General features: G+C 43.1%; 1 protein-coding gene across 2 annotated transcripts in view; it reads right to left on the bottom strand.

Annotated features, from left to right (window-relative positions):
* The window catches only part of ODAD2 (outer dynein arm docking complex subunit 2), a 192,166-nt gene that overhangs the window by 93,088 nt on the left and 85,088 nt on the right, over positions 1–13,990 (bottom strand). For both annotated transcript variants that reach the window (XM_084620409.1, XM_084620410.1), the window contains exons 14-15: positions 13,348–13,458; positions 10,877–11,031 (exon numbers count right to left, since the gene is read on the bottom strand). In XM_084620409.1, the coding sequence (XP_084476535.1) occupies positions 10,877–11,031; positions 13,348–13,458 (266 nt within the window). The remainder of the gene's footprint in view (positions 1–10,876; positions 11,032–13,347; positions 13,459–13,990) is intronic.

A 13,990-nucleotide genomic window follows, 5' to 3' on the forward strand; every position in this document is an offset into this window, starting at 1 on the left:
ATGTTTGTTCCTAGCTCAGGTCCAGGTTTTATGTTCTCTGAATATGAATATTATTTGTCTCTGTAAGGACTTATCTGTATTTCCCTATGTAAGAACAGAAGAACGACCACACTGTGTCAGACCAATGATCCATCTAGCTCAGTATCCTGTATCTGACAGTGGCCAGTGCCAGATGCTTCTGGCAGTTGGAGATTTAGGGACACCCAGAGCATGGGGTTGCATCCCTGACCATCTTGGATAATAATCATTGACCAACCTATCCTCCAGGAACTTATCTAATTCTTTTTTTATCCCAGCTATACTTTTGGCATTCACATCACATGGTAACGAGTTCACTGTGCATTGTGTCAGAAGTACTTCCTTCTGTTTTAAACCAGTCATCTATTAATTTCACTGGGTGACCTCTGATTATTTTGTTATGTGAAGAAGTAAATAATACTTCCCTATACACTTTCTCCACATCATTCATGATTTATAGACCTTTGTTATCTCCCCCCTTCTTATATCAGTCTCTTTTCCAAGATGAACAATCCGAGTCTTTTTAATCTCTCTTTATATGGAAGCTATTCCATCCCATTAATCATTTTCTTTGCCCTTCTCTGCACCTTTTCAATTTTAATATATATGTTTTTGAGATGGGGCAACCACAACTGCACACAGTATTTGAGGTATGACTGTACCATATATATAATGCCACTATATATATAGTGGCATTATGATATTTTCTATTGTACTATCTATCCCTTTCTAATGGTTTCTAACATTGTTAGCTTTTTTGACTGCTGCTGTACATTCAGCAGACATTTTCAGCACAATGGCTCCAATACCTCTTTCTTCAGTGAAACAACTAATTTCTAACTCATAATTCTTTGCGATGTATTGCACATGTCTATTCCATGACCTCTTTCTCCTCCCTATCAGTCTTTCTGGTAGAAAGAGACTGTGGGGAGTTGGGGGCAGCACGTCCCTTTATACCCATGTGCAGTGATGCGAGTCTCCAGAGTTTGCTCATGCTGCCTTGATGGGTACTGCTGAGGGAAAAATCTCCAACAACTGTGCATAAGGCACGCACACACAGTAAAATGAACATGTGCAACACATCTTGAAGAACAACAGTTACAGACAGGTAGGTAACCGTTTTTTATTGTATATTATTTGTTGAGTGCTGAGAAGCCTCTAAACATTATACAGAACATGAAGCTGTCTCGAGGAGTTTACAACATAAGGCCATGATCCTGCAGGCTAATCCATACTGGTTGAATGTTGAACTTGCACATAACTCCATTGACTACAGTGGGGCACTGCATGAGTGCAGTGAATCTGTTTGCAAGTTAGGATGTACAGCAAAAAACCAAACAGGTCTCTGAGACTTTTAAAAGCTTTTTCATTTTTTAAATAATGAAAGTGTTAGGAAGACCGATAGGTATCGAATATAAGACATTAATACAACAGTTTAAAGTGTTGTAACTGTGTTGTCCCACAATGTTAGAGACATAAGGTGCGTAAGGTAATATCTTTTATGAAAGTTGCTGAAAGAGACAAGCTTTCATGCTTATGCAGAGCTCTTCTTCAGGTTTGGGAAAGATACTCAGAGTGTCACAGCTAAATACAAGCGGGAACAGATTGTTTAGTATAAGTAGTTAACACATTTTGTAAGAGACCATTCAAGATAAAGTGACCGGTTAATATGTCTGCAGTCATAGAACAAAAAAGGGGGTGGTGGTTAGTGGATTACAGATTATTGTAATAAAACATAAATCCAGTGTCTTTATTAAGTTCTTGATTTTTAGTGTCTAGCAAAGTTATGAACAGAAGCTCTCAGGCTTGTCTTTTGCAGGTGTGCAGATTTCCTTTGAGGATGAGGACTGAGAGGTCAGATATGGAATGATCACTTTTGAAAAGTGTTCACCCAGAGGTGATATCATTCTCTTTTATCATTTTTCTGTGTGAGTTCATTCAAGAACATAGTGATTATCTGGTTTCACCCACACAGTTGTTATTGGGGCATATAGTGCAGTGGATGAAGTACACCATAGATTGTGATAGGAATGTGTAGGGACCATGGATCTTGAAAGGTGTGTTGTGGGGGGTATTAATTGTCATAATAGTGGAGATATACCCACATGTTTTGCATCTGTTCTTATGGCAGGTCTGGTGTCGCTTTCAGTGGTTGATTCCTGGTCTGTGGGGAGCTAGCTTCTGAAGATGAGCTTGGTGAGGTTGGGAGGTTGTTTGAAGGCCAGAAGAGGGGGTTCAGGAAAGACTTCTTTCAGGATGTGCTCCCCATTGAGTATGGCTTGTAAATATGATTAATGATACCTCATAGGGGTTCCAGAGTGAAGTGGTAGGTGACAACTAGGGATGTGCAGTTAGAGGGTTTTTTATTCCTTATTGAAGCAGATGCTCTTGGGATATTTGGGTGGCCCATTCCATAATGAGATCTACATCTCTGGTGGAGTGTCCTTGTTGGTGAAGGTGATTTTAAGGTGTTTAAGGTGTGTAACCCAGACTTTTTGCTTGGAGCATATTCTGTGGTATCTGAGTGCCTGACTGTAGATAACAGATTTCTTGGTGTGTTTGGAGTGGTTACTGGATCTGTGAAGATAAGTGTGGTGATCTGTGGGTTTCTTGTATATAGTTGTCTGTAGGGTTCTGTTGCTGAAGTTGATCCACAACCCACAGAACACCACCTCTGGGAGAAACCATGACACTAGGACTCACCACAAAGACACTCATGACACCACAACATCATTGATTTATCAAGACTATCCCGAACGGGAAATGAATTGGCTGTACTCTCTGAGGGACTGAACTTCTACCCCAGCACAGAAGCTGATACCATACAAACTTTTGCAGAACCAGAAGAATTATTTTGCCAAGTTGTCCTTACAGAATTATTTCACAACAATGATTATGCCACCCCACAACTACCACATCCCTACCAACATTTGGAAGAAAAAAGAATCATCTAACTGGATACCCCACAGCAGACGAAGCCACACAACTGATTATTAAATTGTTTGCTTCAGGAAAAAAACTGACTGTGAAATCCTTAACAAACATCATATCCACCACTACTGAGAGTACAGCTATCCAGCAGACAAACAGGTACTATCATAGTCTGCAACCATAAAGACTGTGTTAATGAGGCCAACCATCATGTCTCCAACACCACCTACTACTACTTGAGGGAACTCCTCAAGGCTGCAACAGCAGCAGCTACAGATTAAATACACAAAGGTACCATTGTCCGTATAGTCACAACGGAAAGAGAAAGTTAAGATTTATAACTCCCTTCCCTTGCGCTGTTAAAGTTTTAAACAAGACTTATTGTTTAAACAAGTTCTTATTGTCACTTCTGCTACAGCGAGCTTGTGCATAGTTCCACTCACGGTTCCATCCATAGTGAGTGTGGCCTGGCTGGGATGGGGGAAACACTTGGTTTTATGAAGTTATAAGTATAGGGCAACAGCATTGAATACTGGCACATTTTCCATAGGCAGGGATGATTTTATCTGATAGCTCACTCCTGAGGGTAACAAAAGTACAGAAGCACTGGTGCTGCTGGCATGCCGAAGCTGCCCAGACCCATATGCTGCTATTTTATTTACTGCAATGGTAACTGCCAAAGTTATCATCGACTAGTGTGGGAAAATGTCCTACTTCAGAGGAAATAAGATTGCAATCCCTACAAACCTTTGGGAAAGGATTGCAGAATATCTCCATTAAAATTTCATCAGAACCTCTCAGGAAGATTCAAGGGACATGCTTGTGTACCTAAACATGGCCACCCCTGCCTAATTCTACAAGGGAATGAAAATCAGATAACAACTCTACCTCTCTCTGTTGTACCACTACCTCTTGTAGTACGAGTAAATTAATGAAAAGTCAATAGCTATGTCCTGCTAAATTGTGTGTGCCATCTCTGTAATGGGAAATCACTTACTCGAGGTTCCTTCCCGTTCATTTGGCTTGTCCGTGCTCCAGAGACTGATTGGAGTGTGGTGGAATCTGAAAGAGGTCCTGGCTTATGGGATAGCTGGATTCCCCAGTAGCATGTCCTCCACCCTTCTCCACCTCCTCCTTGCCCTTGCTGTTCATGACAGGACCCTGTGACTCAGGCTCTTCAGGGGTATCAATGGTAGTGTGAAGGATGGTGATGGAGTGTCTGCCAAGTATGGCATGCAGCTCTTGTAAAAGCAGCATGTGTGAGGCTTGGCTCAGGATTGACTGTTGGCCTCCCTGGTCTTCTGGTATGCTAGCTGCAGTTCCTTTGCTTTCACACTGCACTGCTGCTGATCCCCGTCATACCTCTCCGCCTGCATTCCCCATGCAATCTGCTTATAGATGTCCACATTTCTACATCTGGTCCATAGCTATGCTTTTGCAGAGGCTCTTCTCCCCACAGGCCCAGGAGATCCAGTATCTCCTGTCTACTCCCAGCCCGAGCACATCTGGAGCATGTAGCCACTCTGGTCAGCTGGTCAGTTGCACACAACACTGGACTATTAGGGTCGATATAGGTAACTCAGTGTCTACATTCATGCTGTGTTGACCTCACTATGTCGACCAGGGTTCAACGTCACTCTGGGAGGTGGTGTTAGTATGTCAGCATAACATAACATTGGTGGGAGACAACTAGGTCAATGCAAGGTGGCTTATGTCGACCTAACTTTGTAGAGTAGACCAGGCCATAAGTGTACTTGGACTGTCAAAAAGCCTTTGACAAAGTCCCTCACCAAAGACTCATTAGCAAATTTAAGTAGTCATGGGATAAGATGAAAGGTTTTCTCATGGATCAGTAACTGGTTAAAACAGGAAAGAACAGGTAGGAATAAATGGCCAGTTTTCACAATGGAGAGAGGAAAATACTTGAGTCCCCCAAGAATCTCTACTGGGACCTGTGCTGTTCAACATATTCATATATGATTTGGAAAAAGGGGTGGACAGAGAAGTGGTGAAATTTGCAGGAGATACAAAATTACTCAAGATAGTTAAGTCCAAAGCTGCCTGTGAAGGCAAAGGGATATCACTAATCTAGGTGACTGGGTGACGGAATGACAGATAAACTTCAGCATTGATAAGTGCAAAATAATGCACATTGGAAAAACAATTCCAACTATATATGCAAAATAACAGTTACAGAAAGGTAGGTAACACCTTTTTTCTTTGCGTTATTGTACATGTCCATTTCACTGTAGGTGATTCAGGAGTAGTTCAAACTGGAGGCACAGTTGCCAACTTTCACACGGTAAATAAGCACCCCAACTTTCACAATAAGCCAAAAATCAAGCTAATCCCGTTTCAAAACAAGGCAAAAACAAGCCAATTCATAAGAACTCCAACACTCTATGTGACTAGATCCCCCCAGTGTGCAGTCTGCAACTGTGGTGGGCTCACTGTGCACCCCTGACTCTCTTCCCCCTTTCCCCTGCTTGATCCTTGCCCTTGCTTGCCCGGAGCTGATCAGAAAAAAGAAGTAACAAGCTACAAGCCAAACAAGCAACAAGCTACAAGCCAAAAACTAGCCAACAAGCAACTCACAAGCCAATTAAGCCAAAAACAAGCCCAATTTCTGCATTTTTTTTTTTGTGTGGGTTTGGCATGTCTGGCTGGAGGTGGTTTCAGAGTCTACTTGAAAAGGGATTGTAAGATCTCCCATCCAAATCTGGCATTGTCTCTAGACTGATGAGCGATGGCACAGTGGGAGGTAGTTGTGTGGATCGAAGACCAGATTGCCACCTTACAAATGTCCAGGACGGGCACCTCAGTCAGAAAGGCTTCAGAAGCTGCCCGTGATCTAGTTGAGTGAACCATCACTTTAGTTGGAGGTTCCATATCCACCAAACAGCAGCATAAATGAATACAATCAGACATCCTGGGGGCAATTCTTTGAGTGGATACCAGGTGGCCCTCTACTCTGTTTGAAATTGCGATGAACAGCTCAGAGGATGACCTGAAAGGCCTAGTCCGATCCAGATAAAAAGCCAAAACCCTTTTAACATCTGAAGAAGGAGTTTCTCTTCACATCTACTTGAATAGAGGCTTTGGAAAGAAGGTTGGTAAGTAATTTCTTCATTAACGTGAAAATTGGAAACCACCTTAGGGAGTTTAGATGGGGTTGAAGGAAAACTTTGTCCTTAAAGAATACTGTATAGGGAGGTTCTGACACTAAGGCTTGGCATTCTCCTACTCTCCTGGCCAAAGTAATAACAAGAAAGCCACTTTTATAGGTAAGTGTAATAGGGAACAGGTCTCTAGTGGCTCAAAGGAGGCAACTATCAACTTTGTTAGGACTAAATTCAGGCTCTGCTCTTGAAGTGAGATGTGGATTCGTGGGTATAAGCTGTCCAAACCCTTTAGAAGTCTGATGGACATAGGCTTTGAAAAGATCTATCAGTTATCCATTGGAGGGTGGCAAGTTGAGACAGCTGCCAGTTGGACTCTGATGGAACTACAGGCTATTCTTTGTTTCAGGAACAGGAGATAGTCCAGGCTATGGGGAATCGAAGTTTGGACTGGGTGAATGCCTCTTTGCACAGATCAAATGGAGAATTTCTTCTATTTAGCAAGGTAAATAGACCTAGTTTAAGGCTTCCTACTGTTAATAGAATTTCTTGTACTCCTTTAGAGCAATCTCGTTCTGGGGATGTCAGCCATAAAGCATCCATGCCATCAGGTGGAGGGCTTGTAGGTTGGGATGAAGGAGGAAGCCGTTGTCATGGGAGATCACATCCATATATCTCAGGAGCAACCAACATTGACGGGGCCATGCTAGGGCTATTACTGTAACATGAGCAGAATCTTGCTTGATTTTGGACAAGACCTTGTGCAGAGGAGGAACTGTAGGGAAGGCTTACAGTAGGCCTTTTGACCATGTTACGAATAAAGCATCTGCCAGACATCCTGGGCTGTGACCTGCACAGGAACAAAAAAGATGACATTTTTTGTTTTCTTTTGTTGCAAACAGGTCCACCTGCAGCAGTTCCCAGCACCTGAAAATGGCCCTGGACACATCTGGATGAAGGGACCACTCATCGTGACTTGTGGATTATCTTCTCAGGCAGTCTGCCAGAGTGTTTAGAACCTCTGGAAGGTAAGCCAGTTTAAGGTTGATGGATTTGGCTATGTAGAAGTTCCAAAGATAGATCACCTCTTGGCATAACTTTGTCTATCAGGCTCTCACCTGTTTGTTTAAATAAAACATAGCTTCTGTGTTGTCTGTGAGAACTAACAAATTTTGCCCTGTGATATGTAGGAGGAATGCCATGTAAACCAAACAGATGGCCTGCAGCTCCCAGATATTTATATGAAGACTTAGATCTTGAGAAGACCAAAGCCCCTAAGTCTGAAGGGAGCCTAAGTGAGCTCCTCAACTAGATCTTATGCATCCATGACTATGCTGAGTGTCTGCTGAGGAGAAGCAAAGGGGACTCCTGCACAAACATTCAACAGATCAATCAACCATTTTAGGGAGGACAAGAAACCAGCAGGTACCTGAATCACTCTGTCCATATGATGGTGGGCCAAAGAATACATGGAGGTGAGCCAACCCTGCAGTCATCTGAAATGCAGTCTGGCATGTTGGACCATGTAAGTGCACTCCCCCATGTGCCCTAGAAGTTTGAGACAGTTTCAAATCATAGTGAGATGATGCATCTTTAGCGCTAGTGCATTAAGCCACATTGCTTGGAATCTATGCTGCAGCACTAATGCTCTGGTCAGTGTAGAATACAGGACCACCCCAATGAATTATTTGAATCAGATCAGGACAGATTTTTCTGTATTGCTTAGGAGCTCTAGTGTGTAAAAGGCTGATTGGGTAGTGGCTATGCTGGAGAATACTTGAGACCCGGATCGTCCTCTCACTAGTCAGTCATCCAGATAAGGGAACACATGGATTTCCGACCTTCGCAGGAATGCCTCTATTACCAGCATGCATTGTGTGAACATGCAAGGAGCCGCTGGGAGGATAAAAGGCAGAACTGTGAATTGATAGTGGGATTCACTGACCATCAAGTAAGTATCCCTTAAGACAAGAGCAACATACCAGTCCCCAGTCTTTAAAGAGGGTATAAGAGAAGCAGAGTAACCTTTCAGAATTTGGTTTTCTTCAGAAAATCATTTAGTTGTCTTAGATCTTAAATAGACCTGAAGCCCCCCTTTCCTTTGGGATTAGGAAGTATTGGGAATAAAATCCCTTTCCTTGGAAAGACCCGGGAACTTCCTCTATGGCCCCTATAAGAAAGAGAGACTGGACATCCTGTAGTAGCACATTCTCGTGAGAGTGGTCCCTGAAGAGGGAGAGGGAAGGGGGGCAAGAAGGGAGGATAGAAATAACGGCAACAAAGACTAAGAGGCTAATGGCTGTCGAGGAGGTCCCTCATCCAACTTTTGCACAGGAAAGTCCCAAGTAAGCAACTCTCCTCCTCTGGTAATGGTCCCAGTACCCAGAGTGGTGGGAATGGTAGCCCTGTTGCAAATGTCCCAGGGCCTACTCAATGTGGGAAGGCAGGAAGGGAGTGGGGATGTCATAGACCATGGGGTGAAGCCCCAAGGACTCCAAAAGGGCCATTGATATGGAGGTGGCACCCACAAAGACGCTGGTCATTGGGTTGGGATCTGAACCAGAGTGGATATGCACCCCACTGGAGCTGCTGGGGTTGCTCAGTTCTGGGAGTGTAGAAGCCAGTCTCAGAGTCCAATGAGCAAGGTGAGTCCGTTTCCTCTGGCCACAAGGGAGCTGACCCCCATTAGTATCGGGAAGACTGGTTGCAAGTCTGGTGATGGAGGCACTAGCGAGATCACTGCAAACTTCCCCCTCAAATCGCTGGAAGTCGCTGAGACACAGCAACAGTAGCAGCCACCAGTACTGAATGGTACACCAGGACTGGAGATGGCACCGAAGGATCCAACACATCTGATCCCAGTGCCAGGCAGGAATTTTGCACCAGGGGTGAATCCAGTGCTGACAAGTTCAGTAGTTTCTGAGCTGCCTTGAATACTTCACATGTAGACAGCACCAGCAAAGGCTCCTGACTCTGTGGTACTGCAAGCTGCACCAGTCCTGGGATTGGTCTTAATGGGCCCTTCCTGCACTCAAGAGTCAACAATCCCTCTTTGCATGTGGGCTTTATCTGGGGGTTACCTCTTCTTCACGTGCCCTCAGTGTCCTTGCCTCCACTTGGTGCCTTGCCTGCATATTTCAAAGGCCCACAGTACTGAGTCCTTTGAGAAGTTATGAAGTCTTTTCCTTGGTAACAGTGCGGACCATCTGCCTATAGACACAGCTAGAACAAGCAGAGCATTCCTGACAGATTCAGACATGCTCAGTGCCTGTTCCAAGTGGCACGGTTCCAATGGAAGGAAAAGCGCAGGCTCCAGGAGTAAGTACTTGAGCCTGGCAGCTCTATTCTTTTTAGAACGAAGTTTGAATCCTCTACAAATGTGATGTTGGTCACCTACATTCACTTCCCCCAGACATTTAAAGCAGCTGGGGTGAGGGTCGCTCACTGGCATAAGTTTGTCGCAGAACTAACAGGCCTTGAAACTGGGAGAATGCAACACAAGTATGTTACCCAAACAGGCACCAGAGACCAAGCTTCACTGAGTACTAAATTAAACTTACTTTAGTTACTAATTATTTACAAAATACACTACTTTAGTCTTAACTAACATGACAGATATCATATATACAAGAAGGGATGGAAGGTTTATAAATGCAAAGATCACAGCTCCAATAATCATCATTGGTGTAGAAAGGAACTTTATACTTGAGTGCAGTGGTGCAAAGCACCAGAGGGCACTCACGCTGCCCTAATGGGAAAAATCTCCAACAACAGTGCATGAGGCACGCACACACCTACAGTGGCATGGCCACATGCAGTCACTTGAAGAAGAATCATAATTTTTTTTTCCTAAACTTTCCAGAATACAGCATGGCAACAAGAACAAGATACATCAGGCTGAATCTAACCTGTATCTTATCTGATAATTATACTACAGTACTTACTTTGATTGACATTGTAGCCCGTGTATCTGTTCATATCAATTGTTATTCTGTTTTTTTCCTCCGGAGTTGTTCTCTCTACCTTCCCTATAGCTGAGAAGGTTTCCACTGAAGTCCATACAAGTGAAGGGTGCTCACTACTTTCCAGGGACCAGGTACATAAAGAATTTTGCTGTGCATCTGTTTGTTTGTTTGTTTGTTTGTTTGTTTGTTTAGGAAAAATAACAGAATCTTTGAAGTTCAGGCAGAAGGGTTAGGAGTATTTTATTGAAAGATGACCTTCAGAACTTGGTGTGTATTACAATAATAATGTAATTAGCATAGGTAGCCTCCTACGGAAATCTTCCTAGTTCTCTGTTCCTTTTGAACAGGGTAATGTTTCTCCAAGAGAAAACATATTAACAGCACAAGACAATAATGAAACAGCTAAACAATTTCAAAAATATCAATAGAGAAGAAAGATATAAATGATGCATAACAGAAAATCAAAAGGCTTGGGTAAATGTGGGGAACCCACAAAACCCATGGACAGGCCACTTCACAGATCCTCTGTGATGGGAACTGCTGCTGTTAGGTTCAGGGTGGGAGGAGATGCATTAGAAGTCAGGGCGTAGGCCCATGCATTTGTTTGCACACCCTTCTGATCTGGCAATGGCAATTGCATATCACCCACAAATGCAGATTATTTATGCTGTAAACAGTAATAACCTTCCCAAGTGGTTACAGTTGTGCCAACACCAGATAGAATATGGGGGCAAATAAAGGTTGCTTTAGTGGTATTATTTATGTACCAATGTTTAAGACAAAATGAGCCCATAAATACTAATAGAATACATATATTTGATAAAATTAAGTTGTTACCCATACTTGGTCACATTTTCTCTGCTGATTGCACACTTCCAGATTGCTCCTGTCACTGCTGCTAACAGTTCTTTATTTTCAGAGTTACTGAGTAGAGAAGCAAGTGGTTGTAGGCCTCCATGATGCCTAACTAGGTCACGTGTCTCCTCATCTTCTGCACACTACACAACAAATTAAACATACAGAATATTTAAAATGAATAAAACAACACCCCAGGAAGTCTGGTGTATTACCACAGTGACTGTTACCAACTGATAGGGAACTTTATGTAATTATTTTATTTACTAAAATATTTTCAAAATATATTTTCTAATTTAATTCATATTACAAAATTAATAAAGGAATTAGGGTTAAGAAGTGTATATAACAATAGAGAACAGTTCAGACAAATGTTCAGAAAACAAAGGCACAGGTCCTTGCACAAAACACATACACAGAAAACGTGCGTGCAATTAACACAATTGTGCAAGCAAATTGCAAATGGGTATGTGTGCACACAAAAGACTAGTGCAGTGAGCTATTGTGTGTGCAATTATGAATGCATGTTGTTACATATATTTTTTGGCTGTGGATTTCAGGCCTCCATTTCTAAAAAATTGGCCCTTAAATTGCAAACAAAAATAAAACATTGAACATATGCTATTTTTCATTAATCAATTGTTCATACTTAAAAAGCATTTATTCCTCATTACTACATATCACACATTTTTTATTACAATACAGGCAAAGTTTGGAATTTTAATTCCAAACCATTAAGCCATTTTAAGCCTGGCAAGGAACAGCAGTAACAAAATCTGAAAATGTTTCATAAATGATGAAAAACATTTTTTTAAAACCCTCCAATGATGAAAGGATATTTTTTACTTTACCGTCCCCCCCCCCACGCAAATTAATACTGATCTCAAGACAAGTAGAAAATCTTTCAGCTTAGAAAGTCATTATCAGGGAAGATATAAAATACTGAAAATAGAAGCTTAGAATGAAAACTACCTTCTCAGCCATAATTACACCATTACTACCTTAATTGCTTTCTCGGGATCTGATCCTACAGGGCATTGAATGCACACAATTCTTACTGAAATCAACCAATATTGAGTGCTCAAATTCTGGATGTAAACATTATCTGTTGGTTTTGTACCTGATATTTATAAAACTTGAGGTTAACACACAGATATAATTAAGATACATCTATTTAGGCCTCAAAACTGCAACTGGTTCTCCACAGGCTGAATCCAGCACCCACACAGAGCCACACTGATATCAGGGGGCTTTGCAGGGGTACAGGGGTCCACACATTCAGAACCAGTTACAGAATTTGGGTCTGTTTCCTGCTACATCACCATCTTACTTAATATGACAAAATAACAGCCAGCTGTTAGAAGATCCAACTATTTTACAAAGTGACAATTTTGAAATGCAAACAAGTCATGAAATTATAATCTCAAATGTTCGAGAACAGTAGGTGGGCTCTGGGCTGGGGGTGCAGGCTCAAGGTGGGGTCAGAAATGAGGGGTTCAGGGTGCAGGAGAGGGCTCCAGGCTGGGGCAGGGGGTTCGGAGTGTGGGAGGGGGTGTAGGCTCCATCTGGGGGTGTGGGCTCTGCGGTGCGGTGGGTAGGGCTGGGGATGAGGAATTTGGGGTGCAGGAGTGGGCTCCGAGGCTAGGTAGGGTGTTGGGGTGTTGAGGGGGTGTGGGCTCTGAGAGGGAGTTTGGGTGCGGGATGGGACTCCAGTCTGGGGCAGAGGGTTGGGGTACAGGAGAGGGCTCAGGACTGGGCATGGGGCTGGGGTGTGTGCGGAGGTGCAGGGTCCCAGTGGCACTTACTGCAGCTCCCAGGAAGCCGCTGCCAGGTCCCTGCAGCCCCTAGGCACATGGGCGGGCAGGTGGGCTCTGCACACTGCCCTTGCGCATGCAGGCTCCACCACGGCAGCTACCATTGGCCATGGTTCTTGGCCAAATGGGAGCTGGGGAGCCGACACTCGGTGAAGGGGCAGTGTGTGGCGCCTCCCTGGCTGCCCATGCGCCTAGGGGCTACAAGGACCTGGAGGCTGCTTCCAGGGAGCTGCGTGGAGCTAGGGCAGGCAGGGAACCTACCTTAGCCCCGGGGCCCCGTTGCTCCTCCAACCGGACTTTTAACGGCCCAGTTGGCAGTGCCAAATGGAGCTGCCAGGGTCCCTTTTCAACCGGGCATTCCGGTTGTCAACCAGATGCCTGGCAACCCTATGTCAGAGCAGAATTGTGACATATCAGCATACTATGATTATTTTTAGGGATTAAAATAACTAATCATTAGATTACAGATAAATCTCTTTAGATGTACAATAGAAGAAACTCCGAAAATTTAAACCACAGAACCACCCATATTTTCTTCAAGTAGAACTATACTATACCACATATATTAGAGATCTTTATAGTCTGTACTGCATGAAAACAAACAGAAACACTAGAATTAAATGATCATTAAAATCACACATTTACCTTAAAGATAGCACTGGCACAATGCATCTGAAGTTCCTCATTTTCACCACTCAGATTTTTCACAAGGTTTTCAATCATCCTCTCTGTCTTGATTGCAAGTCTGTAACTTGGCTATGAATGCAAGTTAAATTTTTATTTACATATATCAGCAAATAAATAAGATTGTTGTCATCCTAAAAACTAGTGCACTATTAATGTAGCTCCTAATCCTGCAAAGATTTGTGCATGTGATAAACTTTATGAGTTTAAGCACGAGTAACTAATCTGACTAACTTTCTGGCTGCTAGGCTGCACAGCCTTGATCATGATCAGCCTCTACTCATGCTGGCCACTAGGCCGTACTACTCTGAGATCCAGAGGGGTCATGCAGACTTGGCCATGGGGCTATAACGACTCTTGCCCCATCCCAAAAGGGGATGGGGCATGCATGACCCATGCCAGTCATAAATACATGGTGTCAAACTTCCATGGCTCTGGAAGACATTCAAGAGATTTACTTCAAAATAGTTTATTCCTGTTTGAGTCAAATATTTTTCAAGGCTCTCTTCCATGTGATTTTTTTTATGAAACAAAATCACATAAGAATAGAGCCACTGTTACTTCCCTTGTTATTAGTAAGGCTGGTTGCCCTGCCCATGTGAAG

Source organism: Lepidochelys olivacea (genome assembly GCF_965140295.1).
Source record: "Lepidochelys olivacea isolate rLepOli2 genome assembly, chromosome: 2".
Taxonomy (NCBI): Eukaryota; Metazoa; Chordata; order Testudines; family Cheloniidae; genus Lepidochelys; species Lepidochelys olivacea.